General features: G+C 44.1%; 2 protein-coding genes across 2 annotated transcripts; one reads left to right on the top strand and one right to left on the bottom strand.

Annotated features, from left to right (window-relative positions):
• Positions 1 to 899: 899 nt before the first annotated feature.
• THYN1 (thymocyte nuclear protein 1) lies at positions 900 to 9,086 on the bottom strand. Its single transcript, XM_069948191.1, has 8 exons — positions 8,660 to 9,086; positions 7,325 to 7,382; positions 5,787 to 5,959; positions 4,028 to 4,096; positions 3,854 to 3,946; positions 3,298 to 3,393; positions 1,155 to 1,305; positions 900 to 1,045 (listed from the first exon to the last, which is right to left on the bottom strand). Exons 2-8 carry the CDS (start codon positions 7,365 to 7,367, stop codon positions 984 to 986), a joined length of 687 nt encoding a protein of 228 aa, XP_069804292.1. The 5' UTR covers positions 7,368 to 7,382; positions 8,660 to 9,086; the 3' UTR covers positions 900 to 983.
• On the top strand, positions 8,767 to 18,877 carry ACAD8 (acyl-CoA dehydrogenase family member 8). The gene is made up of 11 exons (XM_069948189.1): positions 8,767 to 8,958; positions 9,461 to 9,561; positions 11,613 to 11,782; positions 13,794 to 13,903; positions 13,996 to 14,072; positions 14,841 to 14,978; positions 16,761 to 16,896; positions 17,106 to 17,203; positions 17,295 to 17,447; positions 17,888 to 17,990; positions 18,319 to 18,877. Exons 1-11 carry the CDS (start codon positions 8,820 to 8,822, stop codon positions 18,369 to 18,371), a joined length of 1,278 nt encoding a protein of 425 aa, XP_069804290.1. The 5' UTR covers positions 8,767 to 8,819; the 3' UTR covers positions 18,372 to 18,877.
• Positions 18,878 to 23,841: the final 4,964 nt, after the last annotated feature.

The following is a 23,841-nucleotide window of genomic DNA, read 5'->3' on the forward strand; positions in this document are numbered from 1 at the left end:
CCACCGCCCCTGCAGTGCTGCTTCACCGCTCTCGGACCACTGCAGCTCCAGTGACTTCATGACCCAGCACTGGAATGCCCACTCAGTCAGTGAGTGGGGCAACCACAAAAAAATCATTATTATATTCCACCCACCCCCTGACCACACTTTTTTTTTTTTTTTTTTTTTTAGATGTGGCCCAGAGTTTTTCTTTAACCCCTTAGATGCGGGGTCCTCTGTCATTTGACTGCCCCCTGTGACACAATCACTTTATGCCTTTGGGTTATCATGACAGTTGGGGTCCTATTAAAGACTGGCTATATGTGATAGTACTGCAATTACATTCCGGCCAGAGGGATAGAGTAATATGGCACTGCACAAAATTAGTGTTCCTAGTAAAGAAACAAGCAAATGCATATTTAGGCTTTGTTCACACACTGTTTATGCAACCAAAACCAGGAGTGGATTTAAAACACAAAGGTTATGTCACACATATAGAGTAGACGGCAGCCATTGGCAAATAATTGTCATTTTTAAACAAGGCCGGTTTTGAAATGGCCAATAAATGGCGGCCATCCACTAATTTTAGCCTTTGTGTTTTTAATGCAGTTCTGGTTTTGGTTGCAAAATAACTGAGCAAAAATACTGTGAACATAGCCTTAACAATTTTTTTTTTTTAAATAGAAAATTGGTATTCACTCATCCTCACAATTCGGTCCTATGATATGAATTAATGACATGATATGCTGCATAAAAAAAAAAAGTCCTAAAATTCCTAAATTTTGGTCATCCTGCCTTCTAAAGCTATGAAATAAGCAATTCCTATCTCACCCAAAATTACACTAATAGAACTACAGTCCACTCTGACTACAAAAGGATAAAAAAAAAATGTAACTATTGAAGTATAATTTTTAATACAAGAAAACAGTTGTACAAAACGTATAAAACAAAACAAAAACTAAACCCAAACAAATAAAGTCAAAAACAATCATCATCTTGCAGTTTCAGTTGTCGCTCTCTTGCTCAGTGTTCTCCTCCTCCAGGCTCAGTATATAGTTATATTCCTCTGCATACAGAGAAGACATTGTTAGCTGGATGCTACAGGAGGCTTCAGTGTACCTCACTACTCCCCTTCATCAATAGTATGTGCAGTACTACAACGGCCATTCACGTACCTTGTGTGAGCGGCTGTACAGACAGCCGTGCTCTAGTGAACAGTGCCATATTGCGGAGGGGTCCGGCTGCAGCCTTGTGCTTCTGGTGCAGCTTCTTCAGTTCTGCCAGAGAAATGTAACGTTTCAGCATCCTGACAAACTGCACGTCTACCTGCAAGAGAACGGCCGTGTACATTACAACATCTATACAGGCAATGCTGCATTTATTCTCTGTTCACACACACAAAGCTACATTCACAATTCTGATGGTTATTGATTTTCAGGGAACAATGCATTGTTGGAATATGGCTGTTTAGTCACATGACTGACAGCACAGCAGGACTGTTGTCTGTTTCCAAGAGCAACCAGAAGAATTTGGAGAAGGGGTTATGTCATTATAAAAACTATGGGGGAGATTTATCAAACATGGTGTAAAGTGCAACTGGCTCAGTTGCCCCTAGCAACCAATCAGATTCCACTTTTCATTCCGAACAGTCTCTGAAAAATGAAAGATGGAATATGATTGGTTGCTAGGGGCAACTAAGACAATTCTACTTTACACCAGTTTGATAAATCTCCCCCTATGTCTAAACCAATGCATTATGGGAAATTGAACATATTAAATGTACAAGCATGTCTGATAAGGTACTGCTTGGGAGATAAAAATGTACTAATCCCCCCCTTTTGTCTGCATTTCTGGTTACCACCAACTAAAGTGGGCCAGGCATGCTCAGTAAAACGGCAATCTCTAGGAACTACTAGCAGTTGGTCTCCACTGAGCCTGCAAGCCATTGGGTTTGTGGGAAAGTGTGTGCACTGCTGCATGGCACTAGCAGAGTCACAAAAAAGAAAAAAAATGTTTGTTTTCCTCTGCAAATATAAGTACAGTGGTACCTTGGTTTAAGAGCATTTTGTTTTAAGAGGTCAATTTTTTTAAAATTGTGACTTGGTTTAAGAGCTCCCTGTACTGGGTGGGAGCGTGAGTGGAGGAGGGGCATGGTCTGCATAGCTGGGTCTACAGCCCTGTACTCTGACCCAGGAAGTCTCCCTCACCTTCCAAATCATAGCAGATCCACTTCAGGCTGGGGATTGCATCAGGGGACAGGACTGTGCAGGTAATCTCCCCATAGCGGTAACCCCTCTCTCCCCGGACAGAGAGTGCTGCATGTATGTGCCCACATCTGCCCTGCTCATTCCTTCATACTCCCTGCAGTCTCTGTCAGCCCTTGTGTTTCCCATCCTCTCCATTACTGTACAGTAACTTATAATATCACAGATTCTGCTGTTTCTGAATGTTTGTTTCATTTGTTTTACATGTTCTTTAGAATAATAAATCATTATTTTTGGGTATGGAACCAATTGTCTGCATTTCTATGATTTCTTATGGAAAAATTTGCTTTGGTTTAAGAGTGGATTTGGATTACAAGCCCGGTCCCGGAACGAATTATGCTAGTAATCCAAGGCACCACTTGTATATGGTACATAGCTGGTTTTTACAACTTTGCTTTATGACATAACGCCTGTAAAGTGTAACTACCATCTCCCTCTAGCGGCAGGGGATATGCTGTCACAATCCTGCCACAGCGCTCCCTGTGCAGGCGTGCGACAATTCTTCCAGGAGAACCAGTGTATACAATGCAATCAATGGCACTGCTGGAAGAATTCCGCCTCCAGCGCACGCCTGCACAGGGAGCAAGGAGGAAGGATTGTGACAGTGCATCCTGCCTCCAGGGAAATAAAGTAACAATAAAAAACTAAAAACTTTTGATATGTCAATGTCACTTGTTTTAATTGGCTGCAGTAAGGTGGAAAAAGCAGCAATTCAGGGAGTGAAACACTTAAAGGGGTTATCCAGCGCTACAAAAACATGGCCACTTTTCCCCCTACTGTTGTCTCCAGTTCAGGTGCGGTTTGCAATTAAGCTCCATTTACTTCAAACTGGAACTGAGTTTCAAAACCCCACCCAATCTGGAGACAACAGTAGGGGGAAAGTGGCCATGTTTTTGTAGTGCTGGATAACCCCTTTAACCAAGCACTTCTCCTGACTCCACTGACTGTTTTTGTGTGTCTACATGTCATAGGTTTTTTTTTTTTTTAATGACAGTGCCCATTTACTTTTCCATAGCTATGACCCTAATGGGAGACATGATCTTTGGACACTCACCATGGACCATTTGGGGTTGTCCTTATTACTGGAGGAATCATAATGTGGATCCTTCGGATCAAACTGCGTATGGTCAGGATACGCTTCCTTCACAATCTAGAGAAGGGGGTAATCAAAATAAAAATATTGCCATAATCCAATTTTCTTATTTACAGGGTAGCACTTGGTATTCAACATTTCTATCCTACCATGTCACGGCCCACCAGCTGTTGCAAAATTACAATTCCCACCATGCTTGGACAGCCAAGGAATGATGGGAATTGTAATATTGCAACAGCTGGAGGGCCAAGAGTTTGATGTGTGTGCTGTAGGGGGTTGTAGTCACAGCAGGGGCCCCAAAAGTCCTTCCAGCCACATAGGAGGGAAAAACGTGATGTGTGGAGGGGTAGGGTGTCTTAGATATAGAATTAGTATCTTCAGTGTATGCCCTTGGTCACAGTATTACTGAAGGTATACACAGGACTACATTATTATAATATTATTATAACCCTGCTGTCATTGACTGGATTGGAGGAGCCATTTTGATGTCAAACAAAGTGACATCCGTGAGACACACCTTGACAATCCCAGCGATGCCCGGCTCCTTACAGTTGCTGTGATAGAAGAAAGCCTCCTGTCCAATCTTCATTGCTTTCATGAAGTTTCTGGCCTATAATAATAATAATGTGAAAATGACGGACAATTAAGCATAACAGGTCCGGTTCTGTAGGGAATCTCTTATGTTCCTGACCTGGTAATTCCGGACCCCGTCCCAGCAAGCCGTCTGGTTAGGTTGTGCCTTCAGGTCTTCTATCCCAAACTAAAAAGACATTTTTATAATATATATATATATATATATATATATATATATATATATATATATATATATATATTCATTCATTCTTAGCCAAGACAAATAATCTAAAATGCTGTGTAACAATGTGTGGAGCACATCCTAGACTTCAAGGGGTTCTCCATATAGCACAGTCTTTAGTTGTTAGATGGCTCTCTTGACAATAAGCAGATCTGAATGTGTCCCCCTGGTGGGACCTTCAGTGATCAGTTGTGATCTGTGGGAAATCCTGGCAGCAAGTGTTCAGTATCCCTGCAGCACCACCACAGGAGACATTATACAATGTCCATCAATATCAATGGCTTGTCTGTGTAATTATAGGACAGGACAGGTCCTCCAGGGAGAGAGACGCTCCAAGGGTCCATTTACCCAGGAAAAATTATCTGACAGATTATCTGTCAAAGATTTGAAACCAAAGCCAGGAACAGACTATAAACAGAGAACAGGTCATAAAAAAAAAGCCTGAGATTTCTCCTCTTTTCAAATCGATTCCTGGCTTTGGCTTCAAATCTTTGGCAGATAAACTGTCAGCTAATCTTGTAAATGGACGCTAACTCCTCTGGCCAACAGATGAGGATCCTAAACAGAGAACCCCTCTCTGGTACCTCAAAAATTTTCTAATAGGTTGTATAAAATGCCTACCTTGGCAACCATTAAACATGAACCAACCTTATCCTGACTGAAAATGTCTAATTATTTAAAGTGTACCTGTCATTTAATTTTATTTATTTTTTTCAAAAATCAATATTACAGGCGATTTTAAGAAACTTTGTAATTGGGTTTATTAGCTGAAAAATGCATTTTTATCATGAGAAAGCAGTTTGAATCTCTCCCCCCTGTCTTCATTGTTCTCTTATGGAGAGGGGAGGGGTGGAGGGAGAGGAGGCACCAAAACAGGACAACAAAGAGTTAAATTACTACATCACCGAGCTATCTCCTCTGAAGTCAGAACTGACCTCTCTGACCTCTGAATACCGGCTTTCACACAGCTCCCACTGTGTAATCCTTTGTTCTCTGCTCTCTGCTGTCGACTAATCTCCCTCCTCCCCTCTCCATAGAACAGACAGGGCCCGACTGATGTAACAAGACATGATTTCCTGATAATGAGCAGTGAATGAGAGAGAGGAGGGGGGGGGGCCTGGGGAAAGTCTTTTTGAATGCAGATTATGGCATATTTGTTAAAAAAAAAAAAAACTATTAAAAAGTTTCTTAAAATCGCCTGTATTATTGATGATTTAAAAAAAAAAAAAAAAAAAAAAAAAACCACAACAGTGACACTTTAAGGTCTAGAGCTTGTATACATCACCATGGTTACAGACTACAAACAATCCTGATGTAGTCTGATTCTGTAGTGTCACCGCTAGCTTTTTCCACATAAACACTGAATGAAGAGGAGAAAGGTGATGCGAATGGGGTCCTACTACACACACTACTAAAAAGTGAGGGATATGTGAAAGGGGTGGCACTGCAGCATCAGACAACATAGAAGTAGTTTGCAGTCTGTTACAATGGAGACACAAAACAGGAGATTTTTTTTTCAGGTCTCTTTGCGTTATTATAGGCCTGTTGCTATGGATAGGTGACACTATGTCTTAATGGATCTGACATCACTACCCAGCGGACTGACAGTAGGGGGCGCAGTTTCTCTCATTCCTACCTTCATGTCCATCCCCTTTTCCATCCGGCTCTCAGGCTCAGACTTCATCAGCCAGCAGTGATATTCTTCCTTCTGATTCTCAACTGGTGTGGCGTCCACAGTTACCTTTTTCCGAACCCTGCCAACCTTCTTCATCCCTCGTCCTTCCCCTTCGTCCTTCTTGCCTTTTGCATCTGTGTAGTAACAAAGGTTATAGTAAAATATCCTGAATGTTCCTGGCAGCCATGTTGTTGTTGCATGCAAATCATGCTGCATCTCCAATCTATTGATTGCCAGATTGATTGAACATTCTCCATTACCTTCCTTGCAGGTTTATCTTTACTTTTTAGGTCCCCTTTGTTTTATGCAGCGTAAGAATTGTAATTTACTTCTATTAAAAAAAAATCTTGTCTTCTGGTACTTATCAGCTGCTGTATGTCCTGCAGGAAGTGATGTATTTTTTCCAGTTTGGAGAGCAGGAGTGGATTTCTATGGGGATTTTTTTACTGCTCTGGACAGTTCCCGACATGGACAGAGGTGGCAGCAGAAAGCACTGTGTCAGACTGAAAAGAATACACCAATTACTACAGAACATACAGCAGCTGATAAGTACTGGAAGATATATATATTTTTTTTTTTATAGAAGTAAATTATAAATCTCTGGCACTTTTTGGCACTAGTTTATTTAAAGGAATTTTTTTTTTTTGCTAAACTACCACTTTAAGTATAAAGCCATGATAAGATCCAATAAAAGGAGCTTATAGATGGTCTCCATGTAAATTTTTCCGCTACATTGGGATATGTGCACACTACAGAATTTGTTCGGAAATTTCAATTGAAGTCCACACGGCGAAATCCGCCTGTCCCATAGACTCAATGATATTCTGAAGCTCAAACCTCCCTCCAGCCAAAGAATTGATTCAGTATATATATCATTGATTCTATGGGACAGACGGACCTTCCGCACAAATTCCGTAGTGTGCATGTACCCTTACATAGAGAAAAATATACAATGACTTTTTTTGCACCCTATGGAATCCGCATGGATAACATTCATCGGATTACGTTGCTCGCGCTCCCACTTCCGCCCATCCCATAGGCCCCATTCCGCCGTTCAAGCAGAGGTGGGCGCACGGAACCCGCTGGAAGTTATTCATGTAGTGATTCCGTAGTGTGCACATACCAAGATTGTGGAAAAACATTAAGGGTACGTTCACACTTACCGCAGATCCGCAGCTGATTTTCTGCTCCGGATCCGCAGCAGAAAATCAGCTGCGGATCCGGTAAGTGTGAATGTACCCTAACTGAGGATAGTAAGGGTCGGTTTACACAGAAAGATTATCTGACAGATTATCTGCCAAAGATTTGAAGCCAAAGCCAGAAACAGCCTAGAAACAGGGAACAGGTCATAAAGGAAAGCCTGAGATTTTTCCTCTTTTCAAATCCATTTCTGGCTTTGGCTTCAAATCTTTGGCAGATAATCTGTCAGATAATCTTTCTGTGTAAATGGACCTTTAGGAAGCCTGGAGAGGGCGAGATGCGGAGCCTCCTGGACTTACCTGCAGCCGGGGATGTCACACGCTTCCTTTTAGTTTGTGGCATAATTCACTTCAAACCCTAAGTCAAAAAATTTAAGAAAATAAATATATAATAATAAGATAATAAATAATAAATACATTTTTACCAGAAATACCAAGGGCGGGACTGATGATATCACTTCTTGGAAGGGACATCAACCAGCCAATCACAGTAACGGACATCATTGAAATCTGCAAATAAGGGTATACTGTCTGAATAAGGTGGATATAGGGCCCCTGGGTATCATCCACAGCATAGGTGTCAAACTCAGGCCCTCCAGCTGCTGCAAAACTACAATTCCCATCATGCCTGGATGGCTAAAGCTTTCGCTGTCCAGACATGATGGGAATTGTAGTTTTGCAGCAGCTGGAGGGCCTGACTTTGACACCCCTGAGCCACAGGTTAAAGGGCTTATCCAGCGCTAAAAAAAAAAAAAAAAAAAAATGTCCACTTTCTTCCAGAGACAGCACCACTCTGGTCTCCAGTTTGGGTGCAGGTTTGGCAATTTAGTTTTATTAAAGTGAATGGAGCTTAAAGGGGTTATCCAGCGCTACAAAAACATGAACACTTTCTTCCAGAGACAGCCCCGCTCTTGTCTCCAGCTTGGGTGAGGTTTTGCTGCTCAGTTCCATTGAAATGAATGGAGCTTAAAGGAGTTATCCAGTGCTACAAAAACATGGCCACAAAACATGGCCACTTTCTTTCAGAGACAACACGACTCTTGTCTCCAGTTCAGGTGCGGTTTGCAATTAAATGGGTTATCCAGCGCTACAAAAACATGGCCACTTTCCCCCTACTGTTGTCTCCAGTTTGGGTGGGGTTTCGAAACTGAGTTCCATTAAAGTAAATGGAGCTTAATTGCAAACCGCACCTGAACTGGAGACAAGAGTAGGGGGAAAAGTGGCCATGTTTTTGTAGCGCTGGATAACCCCTTTAATCTCCATTCACTTCAATGGAATTGAGCAGCAAAACCCCGCCCAAGCTGGAGACAAGAGTGGGGCTGTCTCTGAAAGTGGCCATGTTTTTGTAGCGCTGGATAACCCCTTTAAGTCCAACTCTACTAACACTTGATGCAGTAAGAGCCCAGGGAATGCTGGGAGTTGTAGTTTCACAGCAGATGACAACTATATAATATATATATATTAATTTACCAAGCATTTGTATTAGTAAAACTACAACTCAGTTACAGAGAATAAACGCATTGTAGTCTTCACTAATAGTAGGGAATAGTTGATTATTTCTATAGAATAAAATATATGTGTAGGAAATATCCCGCGACCACCCATACATCCCATGTGAGCTCCCCATACTGTTACCTAACAGCTGCGGCTCCTTTAAGACGCGCCTCTGAGGCCAGCCAATCAGCGTATTATACAAAGCCGAGCTCCGCCCTAGTCCGCGCGCATCACTGGGAAATGTAGTTTTCACCTGCCACCGTTATAAAGATGTATCCGCGGCACGCGAACTACATCTACCATGATGCACCGCTTGCCCGGCCGGCTTTCAGACATGGCGGTGGGGTTCCGACTAGGGTCGTTGTTCCCTCGGTCTTTCAGAAATGTTCTCAGCGGGATGACCGCGACTCCCAGCAGAGGAATTACTTCAGTCATAGATCGTAAGGCCGTAGTGAAGGGTCACAGTCCAAGGGGTGGAGTCAGCGGGATTTTATTGACTTTCTGCTGTTCATTGATGGGATATAGGGGATCACGTGATTGGTGCTAGGACGGTTTATCTTGGGGAAGAGAAGGTCATGTGATTGACTGATGATCAGAGAGCGGTCATGTGACTGTTATGCTTGAATTTGATTGGCTAGAACCTATATGGTGGCATTTCCACATGTCATTGTATGAATTAGATTTTGTTGTCCATAGCAACCACACACCTCACAGCTTTTTGTCATAGGGCCCTCAATAATCTCCATACATAGTGCATTGGCCTCCAGCTGTATAGGATGAGGTGTGGCCCCTCAGGGCCCTCTACAATCTCCATACATGGTGCATTGGCCTCATCCTCTGTCCAGCAGCTGTATAGGATGAGGTGTGGCCCCTCGGGCCCTGCTCCAGCCATTATACAGCGACCTGTTCTCACCAGTCTCATACGTTACCCTTGTTTTGCAGCTTCCATTGGGCTGACTGAAGAGCAAAAGGAGTTTCAGAAAGTGGCTTTTGACTTTGCTGCCAAGGAGATGGCTCCAAACATGGCGGCATGGGATGAAAAGGTGAGGACGGGTCATATTGAAGGAAAACAAAGTCATTTACCTGTTCAGCTGACATCTATTTCTTCTGACCCCTCCCCTCTGTCCGCCACTCTGGATCCTTTTTTTTGTCTCTCTTTGGACCCCTTTGGTTTTCCCCCGCCTGGACGACCTCCTCAGGACCCTTCTATCCCCCTCTTCCTCCTCAGGACCCTCTATCCCCTCTTCCACCTAAGCACCCTTCTTCCCCCCCCCCCCTCCTCCTCCTCCTCCTCCTCCTCCTCCTCCTCCTCCTCAGGACACTCCTGTCCCACCTCCTCATCCTCAGGACCCTTCTGTTCCCTTCATCAGGACCTGTTCTGTTCCCGCTTCTCATCCTTAAGACACTTCTGTTTTCCCCCTCCTACTCAAGACACTTCTGTTTTCCCCCCTCCTACTCAGGACCCTTCTGTCCCCCCTCCTACTCAGGACCCTTCTGTCCCCCCTCCTACTCAGGACCCTTCTGCCCCCCCTCCTACTCAGGACCCTTCTGTCCCCCCTCCTACTCAGGACCCTTCTGTCCCCCCTCCTACTCAGGACCCTTCTGTCCCCCCTCCTACTCAGGACCCTTCTGTCCCCCCTCCTACTCAGGACCCTTCTGTCCCCCCTCCTACTCAGGACCCTTCTGTCCCCCCTCCTACTCAGGACCCTTCTGTCCCCCCTCCTACTCAGGACCCTTCTGTCCCCCCTCCTACTCAGGACCCTTCTGTCCCCCCTCCCCTACTCAGGACCCTTCTGTCCCCCTCCCCTACTCAGGACCCTTCTGTCCCCCCCTCCCCTACTCAGGACCCTTCTGTCCCCCCTCCCCTACTCAGGACCCTTCTGTCCCCCCTCCCCTACTCAGGACCCTTCTGCCCCCCCCCCTTCTTCAGGACCCTTCTGCCCCCCCCCCCCCTTCTTCAGGACCCTTCTGCCCCCCCCCCCCTTCTTCAGGACCCTCCTGCCCCCCTCCTCCTCCTCAGGACCCTCCTGCCCCCCTCCTCCTCCTCAGGACCCTTCTATCCCCCTCTTCCACCTAAGAACCCTTCTTTCCCCCCTCCTCCTCCTCCTTCTCAGGACACTCCTGCCCCACCTCCTCTTCCTCAGGACCCTTCTGTCCCCTTCATCAGGACCCTTCTGTTCCCGCTTCTCATCCTTAGGACACTTTTGTTTTCCCCCTTTTACTCAGGACCCTCCTGCCCCCCTCCTCAACCTTTAGGATCCTTCTGTCCCCCCTCCTCAGGACCATTATGTTTCCCTCCCCCTCCTCAGGACCCTCCTGTTCCCGCTTCTCATCCTTAGGACACTTCTGTTTTCCCCCTCCTACTCAGGACCCTTCTGTCCCTCCTACTCAGGACCCTTCTGTCCCTCCTACTCAGGACCCTTCTGTCCCTCCTACTCAGGACCCTTCTGTCCCTCCTACTCAGGACCCTTCTGTCCCCCCTCCTCAGGACCCTCCTGTTTTCCCCCTCCTACTCAGGACCCTTCTGTCCCCTTCCTCAGGATTCTTCTGTCCTCCTCCTCAGGACTCTTCTGTCCCCCTCCTTTCCTCCTCAGAACCCCTCCTTTCTCTTATTTCTACCTTTACTATGGAAACAACCCACAGCAACCCTTTCCCCCCTTTCCTTTAGCCATTACACCTTTGCGAGGTCCAGAATGTTTGCACATTGCAAGTATGACTCGTTGGTTTTAAAGCTAAAGTGGTGTCTTCCCAGCCCCCCCCCCCCCATTTTCAGATGATGTCTAATGTAGTAACAGGTTATGTTAACACCAGAACTATAAGTCCTTGTTGGATTTATTATTATCAGTTAAAGGGAACCTGTCACCCCCCGTACCGGGGTGACAGGCTCCTGACCCCCCGCTGCAGCCCCCTATGCTCACCTGATCCCGCCGGGTCCCGCTTCTGGATCCGGTCGGGTCACGGAGATATCAGCCGCTGCAGCCCGGCGCGCGCGCTGAGAGATGAGTCCAACGCTCATAGAGAATGACGGAGAGTCCAGCACTGGGGGGTGACAGGTTCCCTTTAACTGGTTTTAATTCTTCTTTATCTTACACAGGAAATATTCCCGGTGGAGACCATGCGGAAGGCAGCACAGCTCGGCTTTGGTGGGATTTACACCCATCCTGACGTTGGAGGGTCAGGACTGTCTCGTCTGGATACTTCCATTATTTTTGAGGCTCTGTCTACTGGCTGCGTCAGCACCACGGCGTATATGAGCATACACAAGTATGAGGCTTTTTGAGCTACAGCTCTTACTGGTTGATCTAGTTTTCTGTAATCCTCACTGGTATCCTTCACCAAAAAAGCACTTTAAGCCCTTGCAGTTGCAGTAGTTATTGGTGACAGCATTGTGACCCCCACCAATCAAAACTTTATTGAAATAATGGTGGACATCATTTTATTTGCCTAGCACCACACAATCCCACATTGTTATGCAAGGGGGGCAGTCATGTGACATGATTATTTTAACTTAGTATACTGCTTTGATATAAAATGTCTTGTGTAACCTGTATACAATAAGCGCTCAGCTTTACCTGCCAGTGGCAAGTAACCCTAATCTATGTCTAAGGAGGTCGGTTTTAGAAAGAAACAGATCTTCAACCCCCTACAAAGATAAAATAGCAGAGAACTTCTATAATTTTTTTGTTCTTAAAGGGGTTAACCAGCACTACAAAAACATGGCCACTTTTTCCCCTCTCTTGTCTCCAGGCCAGGTACGGTTTGCAATTAAAGGGGTTATCCAGTGCTACAAAAATATGGCCAACTTCTTTCAGAGACAACACGACTGTTGCCTCCAGTTCAGGTGCGGTTTGCAATTAAGCTCCATTCACTTCAATGGAACTGAGCAGCAAAACCCCGCCCAAGCTGGAGACAAGAGCGGGGCTGTCTCTAGAAGAAAGTGGCCATGTTTTTGTAGTGCTGAATAACCCCTTTAAGCTCCATTTACTTCAATGGAACTGAGTTTGAATGCCCACCCAATCTGGAGACAAGAGAGGGGGAAAAGTGGCCATGTTTTTGTAGCGCTGGATAACCCCTTTAAGGGGTTATCCAGGTTTGCAAAATTTTTTATATGTAGCTGGGGATAGGGCAAAAATAAAAGATAAGTCGTTCACGCCTCAATTCCAGCACCTTCCGGTCCCTTGCTCTTTATTGCTTGTTCCTGCTTTGGCTGACCAACAGGTCCTACTAAAACATCTAGTCCATGGGTCTCTAAATTGCGGCCCACCAGTTGTTGGGAAACCACAGCTCCCATCATGCCTGGACAACTAAAGCTTTAGATTTGGCTTTCCAGGCATGATGGGAAATGTAGTTTTGCAACAGCTGGTGGGCCACAGTTTGGAGACCCATGATCTAGTCACTGGCTTCAGCAATGTCCCACCTCGGTCACTTATAAACCAAGCCCGTTGAGACATCTTTTCTCAAAGCAGGAACAATTTGTTAAGAGCAAACTACCAGAAAGTGCTGGAACAGTAGCTGTGGGGGACTGGGGTAGGTGCGTATCACTTATTTTTATCTTGACCCTCTTATCAACAACATAGCAAAAAATTTGTAAACCCTGACAAAAGCTTAAAGAGGATGTACCACCCGGTTCCCGTGCACAGCGCCGTTCTGTGCACTGGAACCAGGCGGTGCTCATGCACTGGAGGTAAGCCAGGCCGCCCTCAGTGGGAGGGAATTCCCTCCCCTGTATGACGCGGCTCCGTTAGAATGAATGGAGCCGCGTCATACAGGGGAGGGAATTCCCTCCCATTGGGGACGGCCCGGCCTACCTCCAGTGCTTGAGCACCGGCCGGTTCCAGTGCATAGAACAGCGCCGTGCACGGGAATCGGGCCGCGATCCGAAAAACGGACCGCGGCACAGGCTTCCCCGTGACGGCGCCGTTCGATACGTGGGTTCAGCTTAAAGAGTATATACCTGGTGGTACATCCTCTTTAACAAAGAAAATATAAAATTATAATTAAATGGGTTATCCAGGCTTAGAAAAACTGATTTCTGCTTTCTTCCAGAAACAGCAATCAATGTAACTGAGCTGCAAAACCTACACGCAAACTGAGGACAGGGGTGGTGCTGTTTTTGCGAGAAAGTAGCTGTGTTTTTTCTAATCCTGGATAACTCCTTTTAGGGTAAACTAAGACTAACCTAACCTGTTTATATCTCCCTATTTTGTACTGGCCGGTGTTAAAGGTGATTTTCTTATGTATCTTACATTTATGAACCCTCTTCTTACCTCTGCAGTATGTGCGTTTGGATGATCGATACATTTGGGAATGATGAGCAGAGACACCGGTTCTGTCCCCCTCTTTGCAGAATGGAGAAGTTTGCGTCTTACTGTCTGACAGAACCAGGTAAGGTCTGACCACATGGCAGTTGCTAGACCTCATTCCTCCTTGTGGATACATGCTACTTATACGCTGCATTCTCTTTTGTTGTCTTCCAGGCAGTGGAAGTGACGCAGCTTCTTTGATGACATCTGCAAAGCGAGAGGGTGATCACTACATCCTAAATGGATCTAAGGTGTCTTCCATAAAGCCAAGTCATAGGGTCCTATTACACGGGTAGATTTTTAACGATTAACGATATACGATTGCAAATGAGATTGTTTATCGTTAACCTGAAATCATTCACCATATTACACAGAACGATGGTCGTTAGTTACGATCGTTATTGCGATCATTACTACGTTGGTTATGCCTTCTGATCCCAGCAAAACAATGAACAATGTGCAATTACACTGAACAATTAGTGAAAAGATGCGGAACTTGAGCGAACGAATATGGAATTACAGCCAACAATTAACGATAATTTTAGGTTCAGATCTAAATCAACGGTCAACGACATATGAACGATTTTTCGATCGTTGCCTGCAATTCCACAGAACGATTATCGTTTAAATTAGAACGATATAGCGATTTTTCGCACGATAATCGTCCCGTGTAATAGGGCCCTAACTGCAGTTATTTCCACCATCCTACAGACTCCTCCCCATACGTAAATGTCTCTGGGTTTTAGGATGCTGGGATATGAGTAGCTGTATGCAGCATCCTCACGCTTATTGCCACTTTGGCTGTTCCTGTTCCATGGACTCTCATCAATGATAATATTCTTTTAGCTAAAGTAGTGCTATGGTGTGACGCAAACAGCTTTTCCTATATCACAAGGGTCCAGGACAATGAGATATGAGGAGGGAGATATCTCACAGTTTAGTGGTCAGGTTTAGGATGTACTTTAGCAGTAACATGCTTGTCTGACCCGTCTTAACGTCTCTCCTCTCTCTTTTTCCAGGCGTTTATCAGTGGTGGTGGAGATACAGACGTATATGTAGTGATGTGTAGGACAGGGGGCAGCGGATCTCGGGGCATCTCTTGTCTGGTGGTGGAGAAAGGAACCCCAGGGCTCAGCTTTGGAAAGAAAGAAAAAAAGGTAAGGCTGAAGAAAGGTAGATATATGTGCAAAATAGTTATTTAAGGCCGTATTACACAGTACGATTTTCCGGTGGTAGGAAGCGCCAACCTGTCAGCTTAGTGCTCGCTTCCCCCTCGTTCCCTGCTCGCTGCTTGTGCTATTACATGCACAAATAGTGAGGTGGGAGGGGACACCCTTAGATCGTTTGGGCTCTCCATTGTAGTCGGTGGCAGTCTGCTACCATCGCTTCTATTACATGGAGTGACAAGCAGCAGATCATTGGTGACATAATCGCCATCTTTCAATATGCGCTATTAGGCCATGTGCACATGGCGTAAGATATGAGCTGTTCTGTGACCTGGAAGGGTCAAAGAACGGTGGGTGTCAGAGAAGATCATCTCGGCTTGTACTGCAGTACCGCCCGGATGATCTACATTTCTGGCGAATTCAGATGCGGGCTGACCCCATCCCAATTCACTGCTGCACACAATGGCCGATGAATAGCGGCCGCATAAGACCAACATGTCAGTTTTTCGTGTGGCTGGACGGAATCCTGTCCGGAGCGTATACTACGTGTATATGCTCCCGCCGGGATTCCATTCATTCAAATGGAACATATGTTTTGCATAAATCATGGCTGTTGTTGCAAATTGCAACAGCGGCTGTAATTTATGTAAAACATACGTTGTGTGAACATGGCCTTACACTGTTTTACAGTAGATTTTAAGATATGGGAATAAATATGTCCACACACAATAAGCAAGTGATTGAAGTTTATGTAAGTGATAATGGTTTTTGGTATATGGTTTCAGTGTGGTGTGACTATCCAGCTACATACATGGTACTGACTGTATGATCTCACTTCTTTCACCACATGACATCATAGTCACAGACTGACCTCCCAGAGACCTCCAGCCTGCACCAGCCCTGTCACATCACCCAGTCCCTAATGTGCTACACAGACTTTGTGACTTCCCTATACTCAGTCAGTGACATTCTCATAATACTATTGCCCATCTCATGGCAGGGCAGTCTTTCCCTCTGCCCCAGAGGATGTTAAGTGTCCCAGCTTCTGCCTCTATCTGCTCACTACTTCCTCTATCTCCCTGCTGCAGGGAGCTCCACCACCGCTCTCGGATGTCCCCCGGGCAGTGGGAAATTGAAACAAGCCGCCGCAACTTTTGGGGGGCAATACAATACTTTAATAAAAATTTTGGCCGGACTTCTCCTTTAATCCCATCATGCCTGTAAGGTTTTGTCACCCAGCTTTTTACAGAATGTAATAGATATTTGTATTTTTATACATTATATAATTGTGCAGATTTATAGGCTGAACCGACTCTGTCGCATAAACTAAGGCTGGGTTCACACTTCGTTTTTGCAATCCGTTTTTTGCAAAAAACGGATGGAAAAAACTGATGCAACTGCTGTGTGCATCCCTTTTTCCATAGACTTCCATTATAAAAAAAAACTGATCAAACCTGAGCCGTTTTTCTTGACGGACACAAAAATGTGGTCGACCATTTTTGATCCGTTTTTTTTTAATTTTTTTTAATTTTTATAATGGAATGCAATGGAAAAATGGATGCACACAGCTGCATCCGTTTTTTGCAGAAACGTAGTGTGAACCCAGCCTTATATGATTAAAACAGACTTGCAGCTGTTTTTTATTAATCATTTTCTTCAGCTTTTATGCATATACACTACAGTGCTGGCATTCGTTTGATTCGTTTACATGAGGGATTCCCTTATATCTATCTAGCTATACTCCTTTATGACAAACAATGATGTCTGCCACAGGTGGGGTGGAACTCGCAGCCAACAAGAGCGGTGATATTTGAGGAGTGTGCTGTCCCTGTAGCAAACAGACTTGGCGGGGAAGGTGAAGGCTTCGGCATAGCCATGAGAGGTCTGAATGGAGGGAGGATAAACATAGGTAAGAGGCCATAGATCAGTATATATACATGGCAGTTACCGCTAAGCCCAGAAAGTTGGATAATAAGAACGTGATAACAACTGACATGTCATAAAGTATATGCTATCTATCATGTCCTCATTAGCATGGGGGTGGGCTTTTATGTGTATGGTCCTTGATATCCAAGCTCTGCCTTAGTTCAGACATAATGTAGTTCTGTTCTATTCCAGCATCCTGTTCCCTCGGAGCGGCCCATGCCTCAGTATTACTCTCTAGAGATCATCTTGTTGTGCGGAAGCAGTTTGGGGAGCCCCTTGCTAATAATCAGGTTTGCCAATAATGTTACACAAATAATCTTCACCTTCACATTTACATTTGATGCTGTTTAACACTAGTTTTTTTTTTTGTTTTTGCCTCAGTATCTACAGTTTCGGCTGGCAGAGATGGCAACACAGCTGGTAACAGCGCGTCTTATTGTACGTCATGCAGCTCAAGCGTTAGAGGAGGGAGACAACAATGCAGCAACGCTCTGCGCCATGGCAAAATTACATGCTACAGACGAATGTTTTAAGGTGAATAGCAGACACAATGGGATATGTAATGTATGTACTTAGTGAGTCCATCAGCAGAATAGGGAGTGCAGCTCTGGAGTATAATACAGGATGTAACTCAGGATTAGCACAGGATAAGTAATGTAATGTATGTACACAGTGACCCCACCAGCAAAATAGTGAGTGCAGCTCTGGAGTATAATACAGGATGTAACTCAGGATTAGCTCAGGATTACTCAGGATAAGTAATGTAATGTATGTACACCAGTAGAATAGTGAGTGCAGCTCTGGAGTATAATACAGGATGTAACTCAGGATTAGCTCAGGATTACTCAGGATAAGTAATGTAATGTATGTACACCAGTAGAATAGTGAGTGCAGCTCTGGAGTATAATACAGGATGTAAGATGTTTCAACACTTTCTGAATCTCCTTACTACACAGTTTTTTTTCTCTCTATAGGTTTGTAATCAAGCACTACAGATGCATGGAGGGTATGGCTACCTGAAGGATTATGCGGTTCAGCAGTTTGTTCGGGATATTCGTGTCCACCAGATCCTCGAGGGTGAGTGTTCTAGCTGCAAACAAAGATCTCATAGTCAGAGAATGACATGTCGTCTTATTATATCCGTAAGGTTCAGTGCTGTCACGTCTCTACATACATATATGTAGAGCTTCCAGTATTAAACCCATGCTAGATGTAGCTATTGATTTACAATATCCCTATGACATCACTAAATCTGCAAGGAAGCCCTAAAATCACTGTAAATATTGTGGACATTTTTTCTTTCTATTTTATACCCCTTTAAAACTTTTTATTTTTTCCCTGCTGGGACTCCTCTAACCACATAAAGATGAATGGATATTAATAGACATTTTGCTCCCAATAACAGGAACCAATGAGGTGATGCGGATGATCGTAGCCAGAAACATTTTACAGGGATGAATATTGGAAAACTTTCACGTGAACCTTGATGTTAGGAGACCGTCACCTCAGAAGAACAAGGCTCGTTCAGCTCTGCTTCATACACAGACCTGATAAGCAACACATGAACTACACCTTGCTTTGAGACAGGGCATAATTTTTGTCTTTTTTAGGCTGAATTCACACAAGCCGTCAATGCTGCAATTTTTACAAATCTCAGTCACATGATGCAGACGTACCTGCATGCTTATTCTGTTACGGACTGGTTACCTGCAGATCTTACCTGTAGCTGGAGTGAAATCTGCTATGAATCCTCCAGTAACACATGTAAGAGTAACATTTCTACCAATCGTGGACCCAGCCGTACTGTATTCTCCCTATTCTGGTGACTCTTTGGTGTCTGTATTATATTTATATATAGTGGGTGTAGGAACTTTACCCTTCGCCTCTCTGTCTGACCAATAAATATTCTGATTTGTAGATGAATGACCCCTGAATTAAAGCTGGAAACTGCATAAAACCACACAGCCAATCATTATGGGAATATGATACAGCTAGTGCAGGTATTGCTGTAAAACAGGTCAGTTAAATAAGTTAATAGATTTAAAGGGGTACTCTGGTGAAAATCTTTCAAATCGACTGGTTTCTGAAAATACTGTATATAGTTTTGTAATTTACTTCTATTTAAAAATCTTAAGTTTTCCCATACTTATAAGCTGCTGTATGCCCTGCAGGAAGTGTATTCTTCCTAGTAAAGGTGTGTTTACACAGATTTTGGAAGCCAAAGCCAGGAATGGATTTGGAAAAAGGGGATATCTCAATCTTTCCTTTATGACCTGCTCCCTGTTCATAGTCTGTTCCTGGCTTTGGCTTCAAAAATCTGTCAGATAAATCTCTGTGTAAATGCACCATTAGATTTGAGATTTATCAAATATGGTGTAAAGTGAAACTGGCTCAGTTGCCCCTAGCAACCAATCAGATTCCACCTTTCATTCTTCACAGACTCTTTGGAAAATGAGAAGTGGAATCTGATTGGTTGCTAGGGGCAACGGAGCTAGTTTCACTTTACACCATGTTTGATAAATCTCCCCCAGTGCTCTCTGCTGCCACCTCTGTCCATGTCAGGAACTGTCCAGAGCAGGAGATGTTTTCTGTGGGGATTTGCTGCTGCTCTAGACAGTTCCTGTCTCGGACAGAGGTGGCAGCAGAGAGCACTGTGTCAGACAGAAACCACCATTATCTGCAGGACATACAGCAGCTGCTAAGTACTAGAAGACTACTAAGTACTACTTTAAAAGTAAAAGTAAATTACAAATCCATATAACTTTCTGAAACTAATTGATTTGAAAGAAAAAGACTTAGTCGGAGTACCCCTTAAATATAGAAGCATTAGGAATACGTTCTGAACATGATCGAAACCACACCCACATTTCTTAACCAATAGCGTGTGATGTTGCTGACAATGCGAACTATTGAACTCATTTTATTAAATATTTTTGTGTGCTTACAGAAAACGATAACAATCAAAGATGGAAATGCAAATGTACAGTGCACATAGTGATATACCATGAGGAGTCAATATTTAAAGGGGTACTTTGGAGCAAAAAAAAAATAAATCAAATCATCTGGTATCAAGAAGTTATACAGATGTTTAAATTACTTATATTTAAAAATCTTAAGTCTTCCTGTACTTATCAGCTGCTGTATGTCATCAAGGAAGTGGTGTATTCTTTCCAATGTGACACAGTGCTCTCTGCTGCCACCTCTGTCCATGACAGGAACTGTCCAGAGCAGGAGAGGTTCTCTATGGTGACTTGCTGCTGCTCTGGACAGTTCCTAATGTGGACAGCAGAGAGCACTTTGTCACACTGGAGAGAATGCACCACTTCCTGCAGGACATACAGCAGCTGCTAAGTTTAAATAGAAATAATTTACACATCTTTATAGCTTTCTTGGACCAGTTGATTTAAAACACATTTCAGTTCAATAGGAAGCAATCCAGGTGGTTGCTATCATTAGGTAGCCAAGGTATATCTCCCTCGAGCACTAGTAAGTAGGCATTCTATGTAAGACAAATCATGGAATCAATTTAAGAAGAGAAAGGGACAATGGTAAGAGGAGAAGTATTCCAAACATCCCAGATCTTAGTGAATTTTGCCGAGCATCCTCTATTTTGTTAGACCCCTTTTTCATAAGGCATAATAGAATTGACTAGCTGTGCCCACATGGCCAACGTGGCTAAAGGGCTAATCTATCCATTTAAGTACAATGGCTTTACGAGCTAGAAACAACTTTTTTGCGTAAAAATATACGAATATGGAGGGAGAGTTATCAAACATGGTGTAAAGGGAAACTGGCTCAGTTGCCCCTAGCAACCAATCAGATTCCACCTCTCATTTTCCAAAGAGTCTGTGTGAAATGAAAGGTGGAATCTGATTGGTTGCTAGGGGCAACTGAGCCAGTGTCACTTTACACCATGTTTGATAAATCTGCCCCATGGTGTTTCTAATGTTCTTCCACCAGCAGGCTGATCTGATAGGTACGCCTAGTAAAGAAGTGACCAGATTAACGACCTCTTGCCAAAAGGCACATATTGGTGGACAGAGCCAACATTCACTATTCTGCTGGTGGGGTCACCATGTAGATAAATATATTACATTACTTATCCTATACTGATCCTGTGTTATATCTTGCATTATACTCCAGAGCTGCACTCTTTATTCTGCTGGTGGGGTCACTGTGTACATACATTACATTACTGATCCTGAGTTACATCCTGTATTATACTGCAGAGCTGCACTCCCTATTCTGCTGGTGGAGTCACTGTGTACATACATTACATTACTTATACTGTACTGATTCTGAGTTACATCCTGTATTATACTCCAGAGCTGCACTCACTATTCTGCTGGTGGAGTCACTGTGTACATACATTACTTATTCTGTACTGATCCTGAGTTACATCCTGTATTATACTCCAGAGCTGCACTCATTATTCTGCTCATTTAGCAATACCGACCCCTGAACTACTTTTTACCAGTTGATAACGTATGTATGGACTGTTGTGTTATAGGTAATCCATGCAGAAGAGCATATACAGAGCTGGAGGTGTAGAAGGATATGGTCCATTACCATGTCACATGCCTGCTGATGATGACATTGGTGTGATCCATACAGCTGTGTGACCATGTCCTTATTGTAGCCATTCTCCAGAAGCCTCCCACACCCCAGCCTCTGGGAATTCCATGTTGGCCATTTATCATCTGTATTCTTCAGACCAGTCTTCCTTATTTACATGCTATCTCCTGTCTTGCACTCTCTTTTTCCCAGGTGATCACGGTATCTGGACGTGGTAATCGTACGTGTAAACACAGTGAACAATCATCGATTGATCTTTCAACAGGTTCGCAAATCGTCGTTGATTCTTCGCAAAAAATTCGCAGATCGTTCCATGTGAACAGTCGTTCGCCGATTTAACCAATGTGTGAGATAGGCTTTAAGCGATCACAAAACGAATTTCCGTACGATATATCGTACCGTCTAAACGCTGATCGTTAAAAAAAAAACAAAAACGTTACTCCGACATCGTTAATCGTACGATCGGGCGAATTATTGTTCCGTGTAAACGCAGCATTAGCAGCTGCAGATCTGCTTACAACTTAAAATCACAGACAGCTGATGTACGTATCAGTAACATAAGTTGGGAAAGCGCCCCCTATATTGTTTTGTGTTAACTTTTATAGACAGAATATGGGGCGGTATTACTCATGTGCAGTGTATTCACATGAAATATATAAACTTTCAATACAGGTGGGGATTCAAGTCACAAGACACATACGTATCACACTCTGATAGGTCAATCCATAGATGGTCAGCAGTCAGCAGTTTCCTGTCCTGCGCAGTCAGGCTGGTACAACGTGTTGTTTACCATATATTGTTTATATAACTATGTCTCTTTCTTTCGTCTGTATTGTGGCAGTGATGTTAGTTCAAGGTGCTGTGCTCATTGGCCTGCTGCCAGCCTTCCTCTCCTTCCAGGCCATCTTTATGTCACATTCTGATTCAGAGACCTGTACATATAGGTGTAGTCCCCCACAGGTACAGTGTAAGCAGGTAAAATCACATCACCTAGCCTTATCATAGTTGTGCAACAAATGGAGAGGTCAAGAGGTAGACCCCACGCGACTCATTGGAAACAGGGACACAAGATCTAGCTGCCATGACAAGTTATGGTGCTATCATAGTGAGGAACCCAATAAGGGGATGACCAGACATTGAAGTTGTACTGGGGATTTATGGAGGTGCACTTAGGGGCCTTTAGCTGGCAACAAAATGGAGTCACTTAGGATGATTTCATCTGCGGGTGCGGGGTGACTGTCCATGCCAGCATTTAGGGCGCACTGTGGCTTCTGCTTGTCCTGACAGGCAACAATAATAGGGTAGCTGAATAATGGGGCCAATAGTAGTGCCTGGCTGGTATTGTTGTTAGGGTTCCTCTGTATATTGAGGGTACTCTTTCTGGCAGAAATTAGGGGGCACTTAGGCTCCTGATAGTAATGGCTTGCCATTGCGGTTATTAGGGTCACGCTAAATATTAGGGGATCTCTCCTTGGCAGTACTTAGGGGGTTTGCTGGATTCTGCTAGTAATGGCTGACCAACAATGATAATAGGTTTACTCTGAATAATAGGTGTGTTCTGGCTTCAGCTAGTTCTGTCTGACGATATTAGGGATACGATGAATTTTTGGGGGTACTCTTCTCTGGTTACCAATGTTAGGGGATGCTCTAGCTTCCATTAGTGGTGCCCGGCTGGTATTGTTAGCATTGCTCTGAATATTGGGGGTCCTCTGCTTTAGCAGTATTTAGGGGGTGCTCTGGCTTCCAATAGTGGTGCCTGGCTGGTATTGTTACCATTGCTCTGAATATTGGGGGTCCTCTGCTTTAGCAGTATTTAGGGGGTGCTCTAGCTTCCATTAGTAGTGCCTGGCTGGTATTGTTAGCGTTGCTCTGAATATTGGGGGACCTCAGCAGTAATCAGGGGGCACTCTGGCTTCAGCTAGTTCTGTCTGCCTGACAGTATTAGGGTTACTCTTAATTTTGGGGGTACTCTTCACTGGTTACCAGTGTTAGGGGGTGGTCTAGCTTCTGTTAGTAGTGCCTGGCTGGTATTGTTAGGGTTGCTTTGAATATTGGGGGTCCTCTGCTTAGCAGTATTAAGGGGGTGCTCTAGCTTCCATTAGTAGTGCCTGGCTGGTATTGTTATTACGGATAGCCTGAATATTGGGGTCCTCTCCTTAGCAGTATTTAGGGGGGTGCTCTGGCTTCCATTAGTAGTGTCTGGCAGGTATTGTTATTAGGGATACCCTGAATATTTGGGTCCTCTGCTCAGCAGTATTTAGGGGGTGCTCTGGCTTCCATTAATAGTGCCTGGCTGGTATTGTTATTAAGGATACTCTGAATATTGGGGGTCCTCTCCTTAGCAGTATTTAGG

This window comes from Dendropsophus ebraccatus, chromosome 12, assembly GCF_027789765.1.
Source record: "Dendropsophus ebraccatus isolate aDenEbr1 chromosome 12, aDenEbr1.pat, whole genome shotgun sequence".
NCBI classification, from domain to species: domain Eukaryota; kingdom Metazoa; phylum Chordata; class Amphibia; order Anura; family Hylidae; genus Dendropsophus; species Dendropsophus ebraccatus.

Excerpts from the sequence above, each read along its gene's own strand:
- THYN1 (XM_069948191.1), bottom strand. The coding sequence starts at position 7,367 with ATGCCACAAACTAAAAGGAAGCGTGTGACATCCCCGGCTGCAG. Across the intron at positions 3,947-4,027 it reads ACGGGGTCCGGAATTACCAG|GCCAGAAACTTCATGAAAGC; the intron begins GTCAGGAACATA and ends TTATTATTATAG. Across the intron at positions 3,394-3,853 it reads GCATCGCTGGGATTGTCAAG|ATTGTGAAGGAAGCGTATCC; the intron begins GTGTGTCTCACG and ends CCCCTTCTCTAG.
- ACAD8 (XM_069948189.1), top strand. The coding sequence starts at position 8,820 with ATGATGCACCGCTTGCCCGGCCGGCTTTCAGACATGGCGGTGGGGTTC. Across the intron at positions 8,959-9,460 it reads AATTACTTCAGTCATAGATC|CTTCCATTGGGCTGACTGAA; the intron begins GTAAGGCCGTAG and ends CTTGTTTTGCAG. Across the intron at positions 13,904-13,995 it reads TTACTGTCTGACAGAACCAG|GCAGTGGAAGTGACGCAGCT; the intron begins GTAAGGTCTGAC and ends GTTGTCTTCCAG.